We start from the raw sequence: 24,199 nt of genomic DNA, 5'->3' as shown, positions 1-24,199 counted from the left end.
TGTGGAGCTCTGACACTTTTCGTTCACGGACATGAAAACTGCTCAAAACCCTAGCCATATAAAGTTCCCCTCAAATTGCCCATGGACGGACTGATCAGAGGACAAATTGGTCAGCGGTGGTAATAAAATTCATGCGCGTTTGAATCTCCGAATGCTTTGCAAATCGTGTTTGTCAACATGGCCAACTGCACTCAAATTTTCGACAACGTAAAAGTAATGTCACCTAATAGTACATTTAAAAAGGGTGCGAAATGCAAAATACTGCGCTTCAAACATCAACGCGCGCAACACAAACAGCTTGCGACATTGCCGTTTTCGGAACTGAAACTAAATAGAAAAGGCGGCCATAGTGGCGGCCGGACGTGACGTACGTGATGGAACGGAAGCGGCCGCGCCAGAAAGCCGCCTTCAAATGCACGTGGTAGCGCCCCATTCCACTCTGTTATTTCCACAGAAGAACTTCCAGTAATGTTTGCCCATGATAACGGAGTTAGGCGCAATTCCGGCATTTCGTTGCTATCAGTCGTGATGAAGTAGACCGCCCAACAGTAATTTTTTCCATCATAATAACTGCCGGAGCAGCAATTTTTGGCATTTCAAGTAAAAAAGCAGACCCAGATTTACAAAGCTGCTTGCCCGTGCGATTTCGAAAAGCAGCTTTCGTTATAGCTGACGCCTCGGCTATCACGTCGCTCTCTTTGAAGGGAACAAACCGCACACGGGCGGCGATCAATCACTATTTCTACTATTCATTACGTACAAACAGCTTCGTGAATATCGGCCCAGTATTCTTCGCCTTGCTGCACATCGAGAACCGAATCATAAAGGTGGTCTGAGACTGTAAGCCAGCTACCACTGCTAAATGATGCACTAAAGCACGGAAACATTTCCTGTCTACCACTGTTTTCTACTTTAACCAGGGACAGGTGCTGTGAAAAACATTTTACTTTAAAATATACGAAATCTAACGCTCGAAGTAAATACTTCACTTGGGAATTGAACAAAAATCTAGTTTATTATTTAGGAGAGGAGCAGTTTCGTTAGTTTTCGCACTTCGCGAAGACGACGGCCAATATTTGTGCGGATGTATTTGTTACTACAAGAAAGGCTGATTTTGGTTCACTTAGCAAGGCAAAAATCACAAAAATGTTTATAGCCGCGTGTACAACAATTCTATTTAGGTTGTCAAACTTTTGGAAAGGTCTAAAGGATGGAGGTGGCGTTGGGCCAGCCCAAATATGGCCAATATTGGACGCGGAAGTGCAAGTGGACAAGAATTTATAATATATCTTTTTTTCTGTGGTAAATGTAATAGGAATGACTAATGTAAGGCAACTGCTCGTTTCGCGCTATTTTTTTCTTTGAATAGAAATATTATTTTCAAGTAAAACAAGTTTTGCTAACTCCAAGATGTATCGCCAGCGTGTGAATAGTTTGTAGGCTTCTGATCTTTTTTTTTTTTTGCATTGAAAAAACTGGCGGCTATTACTGCCTATGTGGTTGGTTTGAAACGTGATGGCGACGGCGGTACAGCGCGCTGGGTAGCAAAGAAACCCCACGTGCAAACGTCGTCTGCTCGGAGGTACTTTGAACGGCGGTACCTAGCGCAAGGATTTCGCCATGGGGATTTTAGGAGCATAGACCACTTATTTCAACAAAGAAAAATTTGAGTGCAGTTGGCAGACGAGCCTTTGGGGCCGATGAGGAAATTTTCAGACTGACAACAAAATAAATCTGGATGCCGCAAATGACACTTTGAGAAAATGGTTTTTTGACCACAAGGCAGCGTATTTTATTGTAAACAGCATTTTAAAGTCCACTCTGCAGCTTGGTTCGCGCAGAATTCGATGGAGAAACAGCACTTTTCTTGCAACGCTAAGCTAGCAGTTCGCCCTCGGATATCTCGGCATGTAGAGCAGGTACAACTGTAATATTTTTTTTTGGTTGTGATACCTAAATGTGTGGAGAATGCAATGTTCAAAACAAAATTTTTCAAATGGGGGGCTTTGAAAAATTACTATTGTGATCAATTGACACCACCTGTGAGTCATTTCTGCCAGAGTACAGGAAAAGTGAAGTGAAGGTGTGTTGCAAAATGACCAGAAATAGCCAAATCACGAAAGTTCTTCCAACATTGTATTCTTTAGTCGTTGACCTGACTAGCCGCAGGGTAACTACTATTCTGTAAGGAGTGGTTGTTTTGTAATTGTGACCGAAAAAATGGCAATTAATCATTAATTATCTAAAAAAATGATCAACTTGCATATCATCTAACTACAGATTCAAAATCATCACAGAAAATTGCATAATGCGGTTTGCGTTATGCACTCTGCAAATGCATTCTGCATTTGCTGAAGGTATAATAAATGGCTACTGCAGGCATCTGTCATCCCCTTTGGTTTCCACTGCAGTTAGTGACTGGTCCGTTACAGGCGAGATTGTTGAGTGAAATTCAAGGATAACTTGGCCTTTATATCCCACTGTCTTGTGCATCCTCTATGTCTGTTATGAAAGAGGTCGCAGTAACGGGCCAACCATGTGGGTGAATACCCGATTGCCTCTCGCATCCATGGCTCTTGTGACGAGGTTCAGCTGTGCTTTGTGTCTGCACGGCCCCTCGAAGGTGCTTGCTCGGCCAGGCCAGCTGGTGAGACTCCCTGCCCGTCCCATTTCTCGGGTGCAGGCGGTGCGGCCCTCTCGTTCACGCTGCTGTTGCACACCTACCTGCGGCTGGACGACGTCAAGCACTTCACCGTGTCGGGCCTCCAGGGCTGCTCGTACATCGACAAGGTGGGCGTCGGGACGCTTTTTACAGCGAAGCTGTACGTGGCTCGGTTTCCACGCAAGGACAAAGTGGTGCAGAATGGACACAAACGCTTTGTGTGGCCTTCTTCCAGGGTTTCCAGGGCGACGTTTTGGCCGGTGTCTTTCCCGGCCTCTTTGTGCTTGCACGGGTGGGCATGCACAAGCAGCTAGGCTTGATGCCCTCACCAATGGCATGCCCCTGGTGGTGGCGGGAGATTTGAACACACGTCCTCAGGGCCCAGTGTGACCTGTTCTCCGCGATCGAGCAGTTGGGCTTGCTGTGTTGCTCGGACGGTGGAGAAGCGGACGGCCTCTGCTCTGTCCGCTAGAACAGAGCTCTTGTCCCTCCAAGTTTCATCCAGCTACCGTATTTACTCGCGTAATGAACCCTCCCCCCACTTTTCTTCTTGAGAATTTACTTTTTTGTCACTTTGAATGGAAAATGCAGTGACAATATGCTTTTATCTCAGCATGGTTGCTGATGCCGTAAACGATCGCAGGAACTAGATATCGCGCTACAGTAGGCGCAGAAGTGCTAAAAACGCATTCCAACAAAAAGAAATCTGAATGGTAGCCGGAGACGTGAACACGAATGCTGTAGCTCACAATTTAAAAATTGTGCGCTTGCGGAGCGCCACCTGCTGAACGCAAAACGGACCTTCTTGCGCCATGAAAACGTTGCAGCGTGCAAACAAAGCACGAAACGTACTCCGCACTCCTGGTTGGTTCTGGCGGTGTGCAAACAAAGCACTAAACGTACTCCGCACTCCTCTGCTCTTGCTGTTCTGCGACGTCTCCATTACGCTCCGTGGTTTTGTTGTTCAGCTGTGTTCAGACCTTTTTTTGTGCTCCTCGAGCGCGCCCTGCGATGGGCTAGTACGTGAGCTACACAGCCGGTTTTAAACTGCAGGTAGTGGAGCATGCGCTGATGCACATGGAAACTGCATGGCTGGGCGGCACTTCAGTGTTGACCCAGTGCGTGCGAGACGTTTTTGGGCAATGCACAGGCATCACCGTGTGCTCTGTGGCCTCAAAGAAGAGAAGTTTCCCGGTGTGGGGGAAAAAAAAGTTTTAAAGTGCCTTGACGCGGAGGGTGGTGCGGTGCAGGCCGACAACGAATGTGAAGCCGCAAGCGACTTGAGTGAGGACAGCTCCGTGGTGAATCGGGGGCCACTAGCATGTTGGAAATAAAAAAGAAATTTAATTACCTACATGCTTTTACAAAAATAATAAGGCTCTGATAGCGCCTTCTGTTAGCAGCTTTACTGTATGAAATTTCAACTTTGAAAAATCTGCTGAAATTTTTTCCCGCATAATGAACCCTCCCCCCAAATTCATGCCAAATTTTCTGGAAAAAAGGTGGGTTCATTACGCGTGTAAGTACGGTAATTGGCTGGGAAGTGTGCTACAAAGTTGCAAACGAATGCGTTTGCAACTTTGCTGCAAGTTGCGAGCGAGTGCAAGAAACGAGTCCAAGTTACAAACAATCGCAAATTGCAAACGAATGTGCTTTCTTTCGTGCACCGCTTCCTCGCAGAGTGGAAGGGCACGCAATTTTCCTCTTCAAGCCCGTCGGGCAGCGCCGACTCACCCGTAAATGCCAGCTCAGATCTCTGGTTGGGCTGGGACGCTAGGGCTCTGTGCTGCGCTCACTCGCAACACTGACTGCATATTTTTTTGCGCCTGCTGGGGACAAAAAGAGGGGGGCAGGTCATGCAACCACTGGTTACTGTAAAGCAGAAAGGGATTCAGAAATAACGCCGTGTGCGTTGACTGCTTGACACATTCTGGGGGGAATCGAGTCCTTCCGCCGCTTGTGTGGAACTGGAAGACCCGCAAAGCTGTACTGATTGACTCGTGCATGGGGATTTGGTGCATTGATCGAGTAAATACGTGATTATGATGAATCCCAATTTAATTGTCGTGTAATTTGCTCTGGGCTGCTTTCTGCAACCATACTCGCTCTGTAGACGCGTCGATCCACGTATTGATAGCAGGTGGAAATTCTGTGGCGTGTACAACTTCGCTGCAATGATGGAGTGGCCAATCTCGGTGCAATCTTCCCAAGATGCCTGCATTGCACTGAGACCCACACGGAGCAATTTAGACTAGCCCTGAAGCAGGCGGGTGCCATTCGTTGGCTACGCTACCCAGAAGAAGCATGCTATTTGAAATGTCGGCGGATGCCTGAGCTTGTCTCGTGAGTTGGGAATGCGACCGAATAGGTGTCCCATTGAACGCTGCATAGTGCCTCTTCAAATCAAACCAGGGATCAGTGCTCTGCGAGTGAGCTTCTGACGCTTCTTCTTCTTAGGTAGTTCGGGTGAAAAGAAAAAGGAAGTGCACTGGGGACATTATTGAGCCCAACTGGGGGCCCACCTGCATACAACCCAGTGCAGTGGGGAGGGGGAGGAGGGGGATATAAAGATTAGAGGAGAAAGGGGTGATAGAGAGATAGGAGGGCGAGTAACACAAGCGAGGAGCCTCGACAAGGATCTTGGTGAAGCAGCAGCAATGGCACGTCCAGCAGGCTATCGTCTACAGGCGCTGGGCAAGTCCGGTGGCCTCCAAGTAGACCAGCAGGAGGGGGAAGGCATCACGGCGGGTGCTGTCGGGCATAGAGTTTCATACTAATATATACTAGAGGGAAATCTGGCGCTGCATTCGCGTGCCGCCGTGGGCGGCGCCATTGCAGCTAGCGACGTTCCTCGCCTCCTTGGCTTGGTTAGCCACATGGCTTCTTTTTCGTCTTGAAGCCAAAAGGGGTAACATTGTTCTTCTGTTCATCTTCCATGAAGCTTCTAAATAATCCCTGGCAAATTAATCTTTATGGAGCTTTTATTTTTTAATAACAGAACAAATCCGATTAATTTTCTGCAGTAATATTGCTGCATTTTTGCAGCCAAAGCCAACTTTTCAGCCTGTTCGTGAGCCATGCCAAGGACAAGTGGAACGTGCCTGCCCGGTACATGACGGCACGCTCGCCGAAGCGCGGCTCCCCTAGACGGTGGCGCCACATTTCCCTCTAGTGTATATTAGTATGAAACTCTATGCTGTCGGGGCCCGCTGGGTATAGCAGGCTCTCCAGGCGCTGGTAGGGCAGCCCAAGACGCTGGAGCGAAGTCTGCAGCACTCCCCGGTGTGCCGCAAACTCCGGGCAAGCTTCTGACGCCAGCTACCATCGTCATTGGTCATTGGTAGTCCCCTTGAGCCAACCATATGTGGGAATGGGGGTATGCGGACGTTGCTGTTGGCCTTCTTTCAGCTGGAGGGAGCAGCTCTTTCATTCTCACTGGCCTGAGTGGGTGTGCCGTCACTCCTGTGTTCAGCTTGCTTGCACTAATGTGGGGCACAATGATGTGCGGAAAAATGTGCCACCCTTACATTGTGCTGCTTCTACCAGTTGTCGATGCTTTCTGAGTCTTCCAGGTCCAAATCCAGAACGGAGGCATTAGTAGTCTTAATAACGGCCATAGCTCGCATGGTGTACCACTCGATTGAAGCGGCGCGTTCCGTAAGAGGTTGCGGTTAATCTGTGGCATGGTCTGCCTTTTCTCACCTACTGTGTTTGTCGTCACTGCTGTGATTTATAGGCAGATTAAACCGGAAAAGAGCTGGGAAACAACGTGTGTCACGTTCAAGGCACAGTTATAGCAATATTGATGTTGCGCAAAAAAGCGAGTGTTGTAACGAGTAATTGTTTTGACAGGGTTGGGCACAAAAAGTTACTTTTGCTTCGGGGTTTTCACCCAGTATTTGCAAAACTGAAATGTCATTGCACGGCCAACTACACAGGCCTAGCGATGCATGTGGCAACCACAGGGCCCCGAGGAACGTCTCCACATGGAATCCTTGACTGCTTGTTTCTTTTTTAATGATTGGGAGATCGCATGTTACTGAAGTGGCACTATTTTTTGCCTTTTTTTCACATCGGTAATCAACATTAGCCCAGAGAATCCCATTTACCCCACTGTAGCTTTATTTTATTAGGGAGAGTGCTGGAAGGGGTGCCCCCTGGCTCTCTTATTTCCTGGGCCAGCTGAGGGCAGGAGACAAGAGGGCAGTCTCCTCCTTCATGGCTACATAAAAGGCACCATCTTTTTCTGAGTGTTGGGAAGATAGAGAATTCCACAACTTATTTCATGCTGAAAAAGTCACACGCGATGCACGCAATATTTCTCACAGATCTCCAAACACTGTACCTTATGTAGGCTCACACTGTGAGCCGCAGTTGTTATAACCAATAATGAGAGGAATGACCATTGGTATAAGCAGTTTATTTTAACATATGGCAAAGATGATGTTCAATGTTATATCCGATACATATTGTTCTAAGTGGGTTGGACTACTCGCGGTAAGGCACTCTTGTGCCATGCGGAGGCAGCGGTGATTAGGCGCAGGGGAAACGTGATTGATTGGTTGATTATTGGGTCGTATGGGCTGAAGGAGGGCCCTGGGGTGTGCCGCAGGGTAGGGCTCCAGATGCGTTATCACCGCCTGCACGAAAATCTCGACACGTGCGTTTTTGCTTTTCACCTTCATCAAAAAAGTGGCCGCCGCAGCCCGGAATCAAACCTGCAGTGCCCCTGGGCCCACCAGCACAACGCCTTAGCCACTGAGGCACAGCTGAGGGAGGGTAGGGGCAGCTTCCGCTGTTGTACCACAGTATAGTCACTAGCGGCAGTGGTTGAGTGGCACACGTGTTGTGGGATGCGTGCTTCAGCCACAGTCGGCAGTCATGGGTTCGATTGCCATCGAGAACCAGAGTTATGTTTCTTCACTTCTATTCCCTTTGTCCCGTCTGCCATTTTAGGAGTCATTATGCGGTTACAGACGTTGGAACGCGGTCTTTTCCGCTCAGCGGGCCATTTAATGCCTGTGCATCAAGACTGAACTCAAGGCGAGATTGGCGTCAATGTGGCCATTGCATAACTACTGGAATATCTATGCCGCACCCACCTCAGGTGGTGGCGTTGTGTGGTTGACACAATGCTTTTGGTCTGAATCCGCTTTTACCTACTATCTCATCATGGCGGCACTTTTTTTAAGGAATCCAGTGAATGCACCATACATGCACTTCCGCAGTGCTTTATTGAGTTGCTCAGTACGCGAAACCAGATTTTTGGGTGGAGCAACTGGTGTGAGGCAGTGGAAAAAAATTGCGCCATCTTCCCGTAGGGGAACCCTGAGTAGTGTGCAAAGCAGCCACGGGGTCGACTGAAGTTCCCATTAGTTTTCAGTTCGTCATTTCCGTTGACGTTTAGCTTTGTGTGCCTTCGTTGTTCAGTAGCTTCTTGACGTAGTTTGAATGAGTGAAGGACACAAGGCGCGTTCGTAGCACATGCTCCCGTATCGGTTTGTAGCGTAGTGGGAAGAGCGCCACACATCTCCCGTTGCGACCAAAGAGTCGGGGGATTGAAACCGGGCGCCGCCTAACTATTTCTTTTTATAGTGGACTGCGCTGATGTCAGCCCAAACGCTGACGGGGCTGAAGAGACGCGCATGCGCAGTACAGTGTGGACGGCGGACAACAACGACGAGGGAGGGAGGGACAGAGCCCCGAGCATGAGATGCTTCGCATCTAAAAAAAACGCAGCCAAAACATCTCGTACACAAACACCTTTTGCACAGATTGCGTGATTTGGCGCACAGCAGAGCAGAAATTTTGCCATCAACGCACCATTGAGAATGGCAAATTGTCACGGAAGGGTAGTTGGCCATTTTGCATACATATATTTCAAAATTTTACTGGGACAGGTTTTCTTAGTTGAGCCTACTTGTCTTGAGGTGCCAGTGAAGCCAAATTTGTTAATTACTTCCGCAGTGGGCCTCAGTAGGCTGTCGATGATGATGATGGCTTCTGCAGCTCATAATACGTGCAGTACACATCTTCTGCTGCGTAAAGCATGCACACGAACTGTAGCTACAGCCCCTCACTCCTGGGCCAAGCAAAGTTGCAAGTGAGGGGAAGTAAGTGGACAACTTTGTTGAAAATTTTGCTGTGAATCTGTATTCACGACACTAGTGAAATGGCAGCTGCTACAGTATGCCGAAAGCTCTCTGGGCAGGAGCTCTTGGAAACCGCTGCACGCCCCTTCACCACTGCAAGTAGTGGGGCTGTGCTTGTGTGACGTACCATGGTTGCCAGTTTGATTGCAGCATGAGCGCATTTCTACTTGAGACAGAAACTGCTAGCGGGACGAAGTTGTTGTAGTTAGAGCTTTAAATAGCTGCAGCGCTTCTGTTTGGCACTAAGCACGATGGCATATTTCTTGTAACAGCTGGAGGAATGATGCCGCGATACCAAAAAGCATGACTCACAACAGGAGCATGTCAAACGTCATGCACTTCAACATCGTGCTACGCATTCCTGATTGCTAATACAGTTTTTTTTTTTTTTTTTTGCCTTGCAATTTTATTTCTTCTGGCTGAACTGTAGAAAAACAGAGTAATTTCGAGTGAAAAATGTCGAAGCACTTTTCCAATGGTCAGCCTGCCCGGGTCCAGGCTACAGAGGATGCTGTAGAGGATGGATTGGCTCGTCCATTGTGAACTCCCCCTGGCGCACATTTTCTTCTTCTTTCGCTTCCTTCAGCTGAACCCTTTTATAAGAGACACGTACCAGGCAGCAGTTTCTGCCGCTCTCTCATAATCAGGGAACCATGTTTTGGCTAACACATGAACCCAGAATTCAGTGTGGGCTCCGTACGACTAAAATAAGCTTGAAAGAACACTGCAGCATGTTGCAAGATGTTTGTTCTAATCTGTTTTGCCCCCAGAATTTATGAAATAGTTCTGAATGTGTTTGCTTCACGACTGTATTTACACTGTTTTTTACAAGTGTTCTCTCCTTTCAATGTTTGCGGAAGAGGAATTGTAGGTGTCGGGTTGACAAGCCTCATGAATAGCCAGGGCGCACAGCTTCTTCCTCTGCGTGCTCTGGCTACTCATTACGATTGCAGGACTCCCCATCTGCGATTCTTCTTGATGGGGAGCTATGCGATTGGGAGAGCCCACTGCGCACTCTCGATATTCCCGGCTTGCACTGAAGCCCACATGCGAGGTCATGCCTGTACCATGGCGATAAGCTTTAACCACTTCCGTGTGTTGCATTTCCATGCTTGTCACCGATTCACAGCTGACTGAACCACCGTATGTTTGCTGAAGGTATAATAAACGGCTATTGCGGGCATCTGTCAGCGCTGTCAGCGGGCATCTGTCATTTCAGCACTGTGCGTCGTCCACTCTTTCTTTTTGTCCCTGTGTTCCTTGCGCTGTTTTTCACTATGAATCTTAATCTGTCATCCCCTGTTGTTTTCACGACGGATACAACCGGACTTGGTGACTGGTCACACCACATCTAAGGTTAAAATGTCTATTACAAGCGAGATTGTTGAACGAAGTTCGAGGATAACTTGTTCTTTATGTCCAACTACCTTGTACATTCTCTGACGCCGGTTACAAGAGAGGCCAACCATGTAGGTGAATAGTGTCTCTTATAGTCGGTTGTCTCTGAGTCACATCCATGCCTCGTACAGCGGCGTTTGTTGTTTCCACTTGTCATTAGTAGAGCTGTAAAGGGGAGGTGTGCAAACACAGTGTGCATTTGTTTGCTTGTAAGAAAGTCGTTCAGAGTGTGCGGTGGCACGGCGCCCTCTGTGGATGCTAAATAAGCTGTTGCAGGAGCGTTTTGTTGTGTTGCATCTGTAGCACATTTGGTTTGGTTTGGATTTGCAACACACTGTAATCACTCTGGGCCGACTTCTTCTGGGAGGAGCGGTGGAAGCCAGGGGATCGAATGAACCGCTCTGGATACCAATGTGTTTGAACTTTCAAATTTCCTCCATTCAATTATACGGGGCTGTGCCAGGACCGGGGTGTGAGCTCGAGCCAGCCGGAAGTTTGAATTACCCGAGTTGGAATTTACGAGCTTTTGCTGTATTGACACTGGCGTCTTCGCTTTTCGCCTTCACCAGAACAGCGGCCACTGCGGCCGCGATTGACCCCACATCATTCGGCTAAACATAATTTGTGAGGTCAGGCTTTTGGATACAGGGTGAAGTTTGCTGCATTGGGGTTTAACTGTACTTCGTCTGGCAGCGCTGGTTTTGCTTGTGCCACACGCTCTTTGTGTGTGTTTTGTTCCTCGAGCCCCGTGTGTCAAGTGTCCGCTCTGGCTGCGCTGTTTAGTGGCGTTTGAACCCCGACACGGCTGTGCTGTTGCCGAGTAGAACCACTCTCCCCGAATGGCGTCCCTGTGCAGGTGGCCAACGCAGCCCGCTGTACGGAGTCCAGCGAGCAGCTGGGCATCAGTGGCCCCACAGACAGGTGAGCACTGCCCATCCACGGCTGGCTGGCTGGCTCTGGGGGCTGGCTGCATCCTCCCACTCGTAGAGTTTCACGCTAATACGTACTAGCGGTTTGGGGTAGGTGGCGAGGCAGTGGAAGGGGTGGTAAGCGAGTATATCTATATATCTAAGCGAATATATCCCGTAGTCTTTGTTGTCCAAGTCTTGTTTTGCGCTGTTTCCCAACAAGCCCAACTCGCAGTTCTGAATGTATCTACTGAGGCCAAGTTGGGACCCCGCCTCCCAACCATGGGGCAGAGATAATTAGAAGGACAACAATGGGGTGGAATGCATTCGGCAGGCATTCTCAGACAGTGAATGGCAGCCTACGATTGTACCTGAAGAAGATGTGTGTGACAGCTGCAGCTTACCGGTACTCACCTACGGGGCAGAATCTTGAAGGCTCATTGAGGACGACTCAGCGAGCAATGGAGCGGAAGACGATAGGCGTAACATTAAGGGATAAAAAGAGAGCAATCAGAGAGGTCAGGGAACAAACGCGTGTTAAGGACATATTAGTAGAAATTAAGAAGAAGAAATGGACATGGGCAGGGCATGTAATGCGAAGGCAAGATAACTGTTGGTCATTAAGGGTAACAGAGTGGATCCCTAGAGAAGGCAAGCGTTGCATGGGGCGACAGAAAGTTAGATGGGCAGGTGAGATCAAGAAGCTTGCGGGGATAAACTGGTCTCAGTTAGCACAGGACTGGGGTAATTGGAGATCCATGGGAGAGGCCTTTGCCCTGCAGTGGGTGTAGATAGGCTGGTGATGATGATGATATACTAGAGGGAAATTTGGCATCCCTCTCTAGCCCTTTGCTGCCCACTGTTGTTCAAGAATAACAACTCAAACAGTACTTTTCTTTCTCTCGCCCTTTGTGGTTTTTTCGACATTTGACACCATGACACAAGAAGGATCCGGGACATTGGAAAATTAAAGAAGACAGGGCAGCACGTATTTCCGTGTGCTAAAAAAATATTGTTTATGCGTGTGAACTCGCATCGAGGCCGATTGGCTTAATGGGCTAGTGACAGGTAACAGAAATTGTGCAATTTCGTTGTTATTACAAACTATAGCAATACAGTTGAACCTCGTTATAAGAGACACTGATGTAAGAGACAAATGGGTATAAGAGACACTATTCACCCACATGGTTGGCTGCCTTATCTTTCCCATTAAATCAACCTCTTTTATAGCAGACATCGGATGTAGACAGTTGGTTATAAGGGACAAGTCATACTTGAACTTTAATCAATAATCTCATTTGTAACAGACATTTTAACTTCAGATGCAGTGCCGCCAGTCACTAATTGCAGTTGCTTCCATTGTGGAAACACAGGTGGACGACAGACACCTGCAGTCGCTATTTATTATAACTTCAGCAAACACAAAGTGGTTCAGTCAGCTATGAAATGACAATGAGAAGCCCTTCCACTGGAAATGCAACTGACAGAAGTGGTTGAACCTTACTGCCATCCATTGGATGGAGCGTGATCATACATGCGGGCTCTCCCACTCGCGTAGCTCCCAATCAAGAAGCACTGCAGATGTTGAGTCCTGCAAGCGTAATGAATTGCCTCAGCACACAGCGGAAGAAGCTGTGTGCTCCGACTATTCATCAGGCTTGTGAACTCAGCATCTGTGATTGATCTTCCACAAACAAGGAAAGGAAAAAAAGCTTGTAGAATCGGTTGTAAAAAACAGTGTAAATACAGTCATGAAGCAAACAAAGTTTCATAAATTCTGGGGCCAAACATTAATTAGAATGAATCTTTTGAAACATGCTGTAGCATTCTTTTGAGCTTATTTTAGTCATACGATGCCCACATTGAACTAGGGCCTGATTAGTAAGTGAAAACATGGTTCCCTGCTTATAAGAGACATCTCGTATAAGAGACAGAAACTGCTCCCCGGTACGTGTCTCTTATAAAGGGGTTCAACTGTACAAACTTTACGTTATTGCCTTCCCTTGAACCATAAGTCATGCCGATCAACCAAGGTAGCTTTTTTATTCGACGGATAAACGGGCAGCCAGTGGCCAGTGTGTCGTAGTGTCCGTCCTAATGAACCAAATTTTTTCCCGACTTCATATTTGTGTTGTCGGAAGTTCTTTTAGATCATAAATATGTTTTCACAATCTTAAGCAAAAAAAATTAACGTTTTGGGCATCCAAGGGCTGGGGAAGCCACACTTCAGCAAGCGTTCCATCACATACCAGGCAGGCACGGTCCACTTGTCCGTGGCATGGCTAGGCTGAAAAGTTCCTCTGGCTGCAAGAAAGCAACTATATATGTTGCGGTAAAAGATTATTCGAATTTTTTGTGTTGTTATGAAATTAGTGCTGCAAGAAGATTTATTTCTCAGTGATTATTGAGAAGCTTCATGCACGACGAACACATAAAAATGTTACTCCTTTTTTTGTTGATTTTGGCTTCGAGACAAAAAATAAGCCGTACGGCTAGCTAAGCCAAGCAGGCGAGGAACACCGCTAGCTGCAATGGTGCCGACCCCGGTCGCCTGCGATGGCAGCACCAGTATATGTTAGTGTGAAACTCTGTGCTCCCAATGGTCTGCCCTTGCCCCTTCATCCACAGGATTTGATTTGATCCAACCTCCTTCCAGGTCTCTCTTTGTCGTTGTTGCCTAAATCCGTCCTTTGGTCTCCCAGGTGAATGGCATGACAAGACGGGCATCGTTTCCGTCACGAGATTGCCGCGTTAACGTTGAAATGGTCGGCTGGCACACTTCAGAGACGATGTTGGGAAGGCAACGTCAGGGTTCGCACAGGTCCTTGAAAACCTTGAAAACCCTTGAATTTAGAAGTGTAAATTTCAAGGCCTGGAAAGTCCTGGAGTTTTTTAAGGGTCCTTGGAAACCCTTGATTTTTCTGGAGAGAACCAATGGTCCTATCTTTTCACAAGAATTTAAAGTGTTTTGTCGTGAATTTTAGGTGTTAGAAATGTAAAGAAACCTTGTAACAATCAAGTTTCAGTGTATTGCGTGAAATTACGAGTTGTGGATTCTCATTATTACGAGGGAACATTGGGAGCAGCACTCCTCAATAGAATTCATGTCACGATACAATCCCGTGAAAGCCGGCTTCTGTTCTCTATCTTGCATGTTCCATCTAGTCTGTGGACGGCCTTTCATTGCATGTTTGCTGTGCCTCATACGCTCCATCTGCGTTTGCTTTTTCATGCAAATGGTGGTCGTGTACATAGTTTATCCTGCCTTGCAGCAACACTTTCTGAGTTAATTTCAGCTGATACTTTTGCTGACAAAGCAGGAAATGCAGGCAGCATAAGTTTTGAAATCAAACAGCCTCAGCAAAACACCAAGAAAAAAGAAAAACCTCTAAATACAAAGTATGATATAAAAAATAAAGCTGGGGGAGCATTCATGAACCCATAGCGCCTATCTAAATGTGCGTTAATGTTCTTAGGTATTGGGCAGTAACAAAATTTTGCATTGTGTTGAAACAGTTATAAATAATCCCAGATAAAACGTAGGTAAGGTGGGGACCTTGAAAATGTGTTTTCTGGTTGTTGAAAGTCCTTGAAAACCCTTGAATTTTTGCTTTTGAAGCCCGTACAAACCCTTCAACGTAGCGTTTCAGTGTTGCACTGGTATCTGAAGCGTCATTGGGAACTTGGTGAAGCAGTCTCTACAATGAATCATCGTTGTTACTGTAAACGTTAGTGGGTGGGGGGCAGTGCAAAAAAAACTGCTTGGTGGGCGGTTGTAGCTGCACGCGCTGGAAATCAGTCGCCAAAATGTAACTGCAGACATTGGGATCATTTTCCAGGCAGCTTCAGCAAATGTGACTCTGGTACTAATTATACCTCTAAATAGAAATGGCTTTTACTTATTGTGAGATGAAGAGAACTTGTCAAAAACACAGCGCTTGTATACCAACCTGCCGTACTGTTTTCTCTTTGAAAGCTTCTGTGTGGAGAAAAAAACGATGCTGCTGTGCAATATTTCTGGTGTTACTAAAAAATGAAACTCTCGCTTCTGAAATGCTTTTTTCAACACCTGATTTTTCCCCGGTTAGCAGCATTGAAAATAAAATACAAATTTTTGACCTGGATTTACAAAAAACTGTCCGAGTGGGAAATAGGTTCGAACATGCTTGGCTCTTTATGGGTCCCATTTTTTTTGGCAGAAGTCCTGTAGACGTCCTGTAGACGTCGCCTGAGAGTGTCACAACTTCCCCTCGCAGGGTGTACAGCAAGACGAGCAATTCGCATACGTGCAGCTTGGCGGGCAAGGCACACGTCATCGTCAAGAAGGTCAACCTCCCCGACACCGGTGGGTTGATTGCGGTCTTTGGAAATTCCCAGCCGGTTGAATGGCAGATGTTGAGGTATGGAAGGCGTGCAGTTGTGTCAAAAATAGGGAAGGAATCTTGTCAAGCAGTCATCCCTATACCTTAAAGGGACCCTGCAACACTTCTCTTAACTTCAAAATCCTAATGCTTTCAGAATGTAGTCAGTAAACACATTCAGTAGTTAGCACATACTACCGCAACCCAAAATTGCTGCTCTATGCCCGTTAGGTGAGTTGGAAACTGGCTCAAAAAGATTTTTCTCTCGTTCCCAGTCTTCGCATTCTCCAAGCGCTCGAATTGCCTCATGAAATCAATGCAGGAACTATTGGCCAGCTTTCTTTCAATTGCAGCAATAAACACAAAAAAAGCCGCAAGAGTTTGCTCTTGCAGAAACAGAAGGTTCGTCTGCAGCGACGAGCAAATCGCGCAGCAATGCTCCATGCTGCCGATAACAATATTTATTTATTTATTCAAGATACCTTACACGCCCATGGGGCGGGCATAGAGTAAGGGGGGGCAGATAGTATCAACAATAGGAGCGCACAAATCAGAGACACCGTTAGACAAAACTAGCAATAGATAATAAGTAAACTGAAACAAACACACACCCCCACTCACACAATCGAACACGCGCGCAAGCCTCGAAACATCAGGTCGCGGCAACAAAAATTTGGTTTGATCACTGCATACATGTCTACGTATAATCAAAAATAAACAGCATCATACAGGACACAATAAGCCTATAAGTGCATTCTTAAACTTGGGACACTTGCTGAAGGCGAGAAACAGATAACTAGTAAAAAATACAAACAGACTAAGTGCTTGTGGAAGGTTAAGATGCATAATAGCCGGACACAGGGCGCCTAAAGATTACATGGCGTGGAACGATGATCGGGCATGATTGTTCCAGAGGTGTATAGCACGTGGGAGGGCAGATGAGTGCATGCGCATGTGCGGCACCGTGAATCCGTGAAAAGCTGTAGGAGTTGTACGGCCAACGTGACATAATAGATGGGTGTTGAAGAATAAACGAAGTGTGTCGAGGCATAAATACATTTATGGAAAAGGAATCTGACTGCGACAGATGGCCGTGTTCAATGGCTGGCGACAGCATTGGCGTTTAATTTGTGTGATGCTAGAATGCCGGTCATAATTTCGTGTTACGAAGTGAGCAGCCCGATTTTGTATGGACTCAATCATGTCAATTAAATACTTTTGACGTGGTGACCAAATCGACGAAGAAAATTCAAGTTGTGGGAGATTTTAAATGCTAGTCAGCGAACATTTGATGGGGCATGGCGTAAGTTGCGTCGTAAGTAGCCAAGTGATCGAGATGCTTTTGCACAAATGGTAGAGACGTGGTCAGACCAAGACAAATCGGGAGTTGGAATGGTGCCTAGATATTTGTATGTCGACGTTCGCATTGGTGAGCTAGCATTTAACATGTAGGCGAAGTCGGAGTTATTACGTTTGTGGCTAAACATGATCATTTTGCATTTGTTTAAGTTCGGCGTCATTAGCCATGTTTCACACCAGGAGAGTGAGATCATGTTGGAGGGCAAGATGGTCATCGCTGGAAGTTATTTCGCGATAGACTATGCAGTCGTCAGCAAACAGCTGCACACCAGATGTTAAATTTTTTTCGATGTCATTAATGAATATTAAAAAAAAAGTAAAGGGCCTCCACATATCTCTCTCAATGATTCTAGATGCAAAGGAAAGAATGAAAGCATGTATCGGAAATGTTGCAGAGTCCCTTGAAAGGGGCCGTAAGGACAGGACACAAGTTTGGTTCGATAAAAAAATGAAGGAAGCTCACACTAACATGCAAAACTTGAAGGTAGCGAAGCTGTGGGCAACCTTCATGACCATCACGAAGGCTTAAATCCACGATTGCAGCCGATGTGCTTCTTCTTCGCTGCCGCAATGACCTTTACTTGATCATTGTTGCTACAGGTGTGAGCTTCCTTCACTTTTTGGGAGTGATAATCATGGGACATCACGTTGGAGGGGCGTACGCTATGACGTGTCTTTCTTGTTCCAAGCAAGTGTTACAGCGAACGCTGGAGCTTTTTTGGGGGGAGGCCAATCTTTGGCAATCACCTGAGGTGAGTATCCTTGGCTTGACAAACATGCACTGGGGACGCTGGGTGGGCGGCGCAAGGCACGCGCTGAAGTGCGCGCACTCGTCAATGTCTTGGTGTTTTCAACTGCGGACACGAAACATTTCGATTTGATGAACAGCTTTGCTGCTCTGCTCTGATAACAACAATACCAGTTTTATCACCCACTCTAAAGGAATAATGCGCGTACTACTGTTAAAGAAAACACCCATGGATCAGTGGCGACTCCCCCCGGCCATTTTCCAGCGACTTCTCTGTGAAGTCAGAGAATCCTGTCCGTGCATTTGGCACTGGCCGGCTTCCTAAGCCACCTCCGAGAAAAACGACTGCTGTTGCAGAGAATGAGTGTGATGCACTGAAAGCTGGAACGCTGCCTTTTTTGACTGCGGCATGAAGTCTCCCCTTGAAAGCAACTCGTGTTTAGTTTTGCTCATTGGAAAAAAGCATGTGAGGTGGAATTTTGCATTCAGTAGGAGATGCGCCATGCGCAGATTCACTTGAATTTGCAGGAACTACCGTATTTACTCGAATCCAGGCCGACCTCGATTGCAGGTCGACCCCCCCCCCCCCCCCCCCCCCCAAATTCACAAGGCCCTCATAAAAAAAAAGAAGGAACCTCGAATGCAGGCCGAACGCGCACACCCCGTAGGGCCGTACGTTAGTTTTATTCGTCATCGTCGTCCGCAACATCGCTGTCCTCTTTGTTGCTGAGTTCATCCCAGAGGGCATCATCCTCACTTCCGTCCATCGCGTTGGAAATACAACACTTCTTGAAAGCTCTAATGATGGCTTCATCTGGAATCTCGTCCCACGCCGTGGCAATCCAGTCCGCCAGCTGGCTGAGCGACGCACGCTTGATGCGCCCCGTTGGGGTGAACTGGTGGTCTTCCGACGTCAGCCAGTCGGTGTAGTTCTTGCGAAGCCTATCTTTAAAAGGCTTATTGATAGCGACGTCAAGGGGTTGGAGCTGGCTGGTCATGCCACCAGGGATGCCACCAGCACGAGAAAGCGCGGTCTTCACACCGTCAGTCAGATGGCCGCGGTAGGAGTCGAGGACGAGAAGTGAGTGCTTGCGCAGCGAGGCCCCTAGACGACGTTCCCAAACCGTTTTTACCCAGTCCTCCATCAAGCCACTGCACATCCAACCTTTGTCGTGGACGCGAACAACAACATTTCTGGGGAACTTTTCACCCGCGGGTAGAGCCTTGCGCTTAAATATTATGTATGGGGGGTGTTTTCGTCCATCGGCGGTGCAGCACAACATTACTGTCGTTCGCTGCTTTTCGTAACCCGTCGTCCTAAGTTTGACTTCCTTCGCACCCTTTTTGTTCACGGTGTATGCCATTGGCATATCGAAGAACACCGGGGTCTGGTCGGCGTTTGCAATTTGCCCCAGTTGGTAGTCCTTTTCCCGCCGTCTGTCCATCACGTAGCGCTGAAACTTGACAAGTTTCTCTTCGAAGTCAGCGGGAAGCTTCTGACACACGGAGGTCCGTCGTCTCAGGCTGAACCCAAATCGCTTCATGAAGCGTCTTGCCCAGCCCCTGCTTGCTTTAAAAGTGGCTCGTGCGACACCCTTCAAGTTGGCAACTTCCCTGGCTTTTGCCTGGATAATCTCTGTAGTCACAGGCATTCCCGCTCCCCTTTGTTCCCTGATAAACTCAGCGACAACTTCTTCCACCTCATGGTGTCGGCCCGTTTTTGGTCCAGTGAACGCCATGCGGCTTGCTTTACAGCTGAACAGTTCGGCCCGTTGTTTGCGCCATCGTCGCACATTCTTTTCGTTCACCCCGAACTCCCGCTGCGCTTGCAGGTTTGAAGTCTTCTCTGCGTGCAAAACGACCTTTCGCATAAAGGCCACGCTGTAGTAGTACCGCTTGGTTGGTGCGATTGCTTCTCAAGCACATAGGTGGCACAGGCGTTTTGCGAACACGTGGTGGCTTGACACTTCCTACCTCTACCACCACTACTACACCAAACAATCGCTTTGAGAAAACTGCCAACTCCGCGCCCGCACCAGCACGCCACTCGAGGGGAAGAGAGGAGGGGGTGCCAAAGCGCAGGCCATCGCCGGCGCTGTAATCACGTGACACGATCCAGCCTTGCCGGCGCGAAAGCTCGCCGGCTCAACGATTCTCGCTGCATGAACGTGGGACTGCGAGATTTTGGAATAATGGACGGTACAAAGCAGACGACGCGGTTCGCCTGTGTAGCCGTGGGGACCACTGCACCGCCGCTGAGCCTGAGCGGCCACGTCACTGTGCAGCTACCGTAGAATGTTGCGAAAATGAGCCTTGGGTGCGCATGCAGAACCGCCTGCACACGGCAGCCCGAGATCGGCGCATGGCAAGCCGTCATGGCGCTGGCCCAGCTGGGCCTGTAGCAGTCAACCCATGCATGTTCTCGAATCTAAGCAGACCCCCCACCCCCCCCACACACACACACACACGCACACTTTCGCGCATCGTTTTTTTGAAAAAAACGTCGGCCTGGATTCGAGTAAATACGGTATGCTTGTAGTCCTGGCATGTATAAATCGCAGCATTTACAGTGCCATCCAATTGCACTCCAGCTGGAGACATTTGAACATTTAATACTAGGGCTGGGTGTCTGCCATTGGGGTGTAGGTGTTCTACCCGCCTGTTTGATTTATTTCATCTTTAGTTTCAATAACAATTTGCATCGCTTCGGTTATTCCTTGGTGCTTAGGTTACGTTAGGTTAGGTTACGTTGCGCTAAGGAGAGCAGTTTAGTGCCATATGTGGCATTTTTTCTTATGGAGCGCCGCTCTAGACGCAGTTTATCAATATAGTAGCACTTGTGGAGGGCAGTTTTTCTCACGTGCCTTCAGTGTCTGAATTCTCGCACTTGCCAGGTCAAAACTGCTACAAACAACAAGCGAATGCGTGGCTGTCGACCTGCTTTTGGCGCTTTGGCAGCCAGGCATGTGAAATATGTTTCAGATAATTTTGTGTTTTGGGAAGCAAGGTTCAACATGTTCCCTCACTGCAATAGCAGCCAATGCCTATTTCTGAAATTTTTCTTGGCCGATAACCGCTGAAGCTTTGATCTCACCTTTGTCGCGATGCTTTTTCACAGACGCTCATTATCAGCGCCGTGAAGTCTTAGCACACATTTAAAAGCATACAAAGTGGCAAGGACTTTTGTGTGGCGTGAAGCTTTCTGCGTCATTTTTAAGAGCGTAATCACCCACAATAGTATTCACATGTTTTTTTTTTTTACACATTCATAAAAATGACCAAGTTGACAAGTAGAAGTAGCACACTCTTCAATTAAAGGGCTTCTGAGGTACTTTTTAAGATAGTCTTGCGAATAAAGGTTTGGATTTTCTGTATTTTACGTGCTTACTTTGGCATCACCAATCTCAATGAGAAATTTGATAGTTAGGCAAGGTAACAAACAAATGAAATGCCCAGTGGTATAATGCCCATCAGACTTTTAGCTAAGCACCTTTGATGTCACTAATACAAACCCTGTTGTATCGAACTCGCAAAGAAACACCTATTCGTTCGATACAGCGGATAATTCAATACATGCAAGGTCAGGAATTTGGTGCCATAAAAACACATAGCATTCACATGCTCACTTTATTGGTGAAACTGCCTTACTGTTCGCACGAAATGGTCTTCCGCTTGAACAGCCTCGCGGCCCGAGACAGTACGCCCTTTTCCACATTGTCTAAAGGGCCTCGGAGCCTTTCACATCTGCGAAGAAGTGCCGGGCTAGTGCGAGTGCACCAATCACTTTGGACGTTCTGGGCAAAAGATGGTTGTTGCGCCCGGTTTCCCTTGCACTCGGTGCCATGTCGGCAGTGTAGTCTTCCGAACTCTCCCATGGTCGTGACGCCATCATTCACACGAACAAACTTGCCGACCGTTGATCTTGCAACAGCGCCTGGAAATTCCTAGAGCTCGCTCCACGCTTCGGCAACAACGCTGGTGGCTTCGTTGCACTGCTCGTAATTTCTGTCACCACCAGAACGCACAAGCCGGCAGATTTGGAGCAGAACCTACCGTATTTACTAGAATCTAACGCACTTTTTTTTTTTTCTGGAAAAATAGGTCCCAAACTCACATGCGCGTTACAATCGACTACGACTCAAAACTGCGGCGCCGATCGCCATCGACGTCTCAAGATGGCCGCTTGACTACTCAACGCGTAGCCAGCGCTTCGTTGTTGCCGCATGTTTGCCTTTGTTGTCTGCGTAGTCTTCTTTTGCGTTCCTCTGTTCTTTCCACCACAGAATTTTTCGAGACGGTGCTAGTTGGGATACTGTACCGGGTGGCGACAATCGTCGTTCTCACCGGCGGATGCGGTATTTGAAGTTTCCAGATTGTCTTGAAAATACAAAACTTTCAGTTTTCTGGCAGCAGAAGTCATCACCGACGAACTGCCTTGCACATAACCTAGCGACGAGGCCTAGCACATGACCGACACTGCACTCACACGTGGTGGAAACGCACAGCAGTTTGTGGTGCCGGGGAAGTTCTCTAAGTTAGTGAATTTCTCCAGCCGATTTTCCAGAAAAAGTTTGAAAAACAATGGCTTATCAGTTAAGGCAGAAAGTTTGGCTAGTTGGTTATCTGACTGCATTTTACTAGCGAAAAAAAGATGCGGACAAAGAAGAAGTACACAGGACACTCGCTAGTGTCCTGTGTACTTCTTCTTCGTCCGCGTCCCTTTTTCGCTAGTAAAATGCAATGGCTTACCAGAGCAGCAAATTCGTTACATCAACGTTAACCTTCATTACACAGAGGTCACAAATGCGTGGGTTTCAATGGGGCTGGCAATGGGGAATTGGAAAACTTCGTTGCATAGAGGATCGTTACATCCAGGCTTGACTGTAGTGGGATTCGAGTGTGGTAGCCACGTGCACCCACGTTAGTTCACTTGTTCACATCGTTCCGAGTAGAGGAAGCAGAGTTTCTCACGCCGTTTCCCCAGTTATCTGGAACCCGTGGTCGAGTGGTGCGGCTGCCATGGCCGACTTCGGCAACAACGAGTATCTCCAGATGGTGTGCGTCGAGCCCGGCCACGTGAGCGACCCCGTCAAGCTGAGTCCTGGCCAAACCTTCGAGGCCTCCTGCACCATGGAGGCTGTCGAGTGAGCTGCGCCAAGGGGCCGTTTTCCACGACACGAGACTGTCCGCTTGAGAACGGATGGCTTGTCCGTTTATTTTTCGCTAATTCTAGGGTGCCGGATGTTAGCCCAAAATGCTTCCAGATTGACGTATGTTTCACTGCTCACGTTACAACACGGCACAGTTACTTTCAGGACCAAAGGCAACCTGTAGGGAGTCTGCTTGTGGACATCTCTTTTTAAGGCTCAAAGGATTAGAGTTGGCCCTTTATTTTGGGAAATGCTGCTGCCAGCATATGCAATTCCTGCTCTCAAACCTCCAAGTGATTTGAGAGCCCAAAAAGTGTGTGTGCGTTTGTGTCATCACATTGTAGCACTCTCTACTTAAACTCTGCATTGTGGTGTGGCGTGTTTTGACTCAATTATTGCGCTCTCACTAGCCTGTCTACTCAACAACCGGTCATAATCATTCGAGTAAGGAAAAATGTTCGTGTTTCATTGAACGTGACTATTTATGTACTGTTTATTTACTTGAAATTAAATCATACTTGTGGTTATCTTTTGGACCAGTGTGCTGTGTCATCTTTTGTCATCTTCTCTGCAATTGCTTCATGTGCGTGCGTAAAAGTAAAAAGAAATTAGCATGTACCAGCAGGTTACAGTGCCAAGTACAGAAATGTACGACTTACTGAAGTGCCGCTTGTTTATGTGATTTGTGTTTTTCTTTCTGATGAGCCAAATTTCAAGTAACAAGTCAGGAGAGCTCAAGTAGGTTGTTCAATTTTGTGTGAAAGTCTTTTGAAAAAACGAAAAACAAAATGATTCAGAAACTTTTTTTAACGCTTCAGTCTACAAGTGTATTTTTTAATATCCAATTTAATAATAGACTATCGCATACATTCGAACCCGAATATATAAGTTCCAAGGGGATCGCAAACTAGTTCGATATATCGACAGTCCAAACATCAAATATGCTCATGTGAAGCTTATCTGACAATTGTGCACATCGCAGGGAGATTTCTGAGACCAGGACCAGTGTAGCTTTCCAATTTATTCCCCAAAGCACAGCCAATACAAAACTCAGCGCAAGGAGCACCGCACTGTATTTAGCACTGAAAAGGTGTGTGACCTTCACTTGCTTCCTCTTTAGTGTGCTGCACTTCATGAAACTGTCTCAAAGGAGTACTGACACGAAATTTCAAAGCTGAGATAACTATGCAGAACGCTTCCTTTTTATCAGGAGATATCTCCCAGCAAGTTTCAACAGCTACTGTTAAGCGAAACATATTTAAAATCCATTTTAATCTGCGCCCGCATGAGAAAGCCCAGAGCGGACCGACATGACATCTGCTACTTGCCCCAAACTGCCGACATCGGGGCTCCCGCGACGAAGCCGACGCGCTGGCTGTGGTTGGCGCGCGCTGCTCGGGCGTGTGTACACGTCATGGTTTTGGGACTGACGTCATGCTGCCCTGGCCTGTGGGGACGGCG

The 24,199-nt window shown here is 47.4% G+C and overlaps 1 protein-coding gene across 1 annotated transcript in view; it reads left to right on the top strand.

The window, feature by feature from the left end:
• The window catches only part of LOC144164207 (uncharacterized), a 33,779-nt gene extending 10,505 nt beyond the window's left edge, over positions 1–23,274 (top strand). Inside the window, exons 7-10 of the mRNA XM_077694723.1 lie at positions 2,684–2,790; positions 11,069–11,133; positions 15,377–15,465; positions 22,573–23,274. Of these exons, the coding sequence (XP_077550849.1) occupies positions 2,684–2,790; positions 11,069–11,133; positions 15,377–15,465; positions 22,573–22,736 (425 nt within the window). The 3' untranslated portion in view covers positions 22,737–23,274. The remainder of the gene's footprint in view (positions 1–2,683; positions 2,791–11,068; positions 11,134–15,376; positions 15,466–22,572) is intronic.
• Positions 23,275–24,199: the final 925 nt, after the last annotated feature.

Source organism: Haemaphysalis longicornis, unplaced genomic scaffold (genome assembly GCF_048455015.1).
Source record: "Haemaphysalis longicornis isolate Haplotype H1 unplaced genomic scaffold, Haemaphysalis longicornis Haplotype H1 scaffold_13, whole genome shotgun sequence".
NCBI classification, from domain to species: domain Eukaryota; kingdom Metazoa; phylum Arthropoda; class Arachnida; order Ixodida; family Ixodidae; genus Haemaphysalis; species Haemaphysalis longicornis.
Note: the sequence above shows the minus strand (reverse complement) of the source record. Positions and strands in the feature narration are given on the sequence as shown.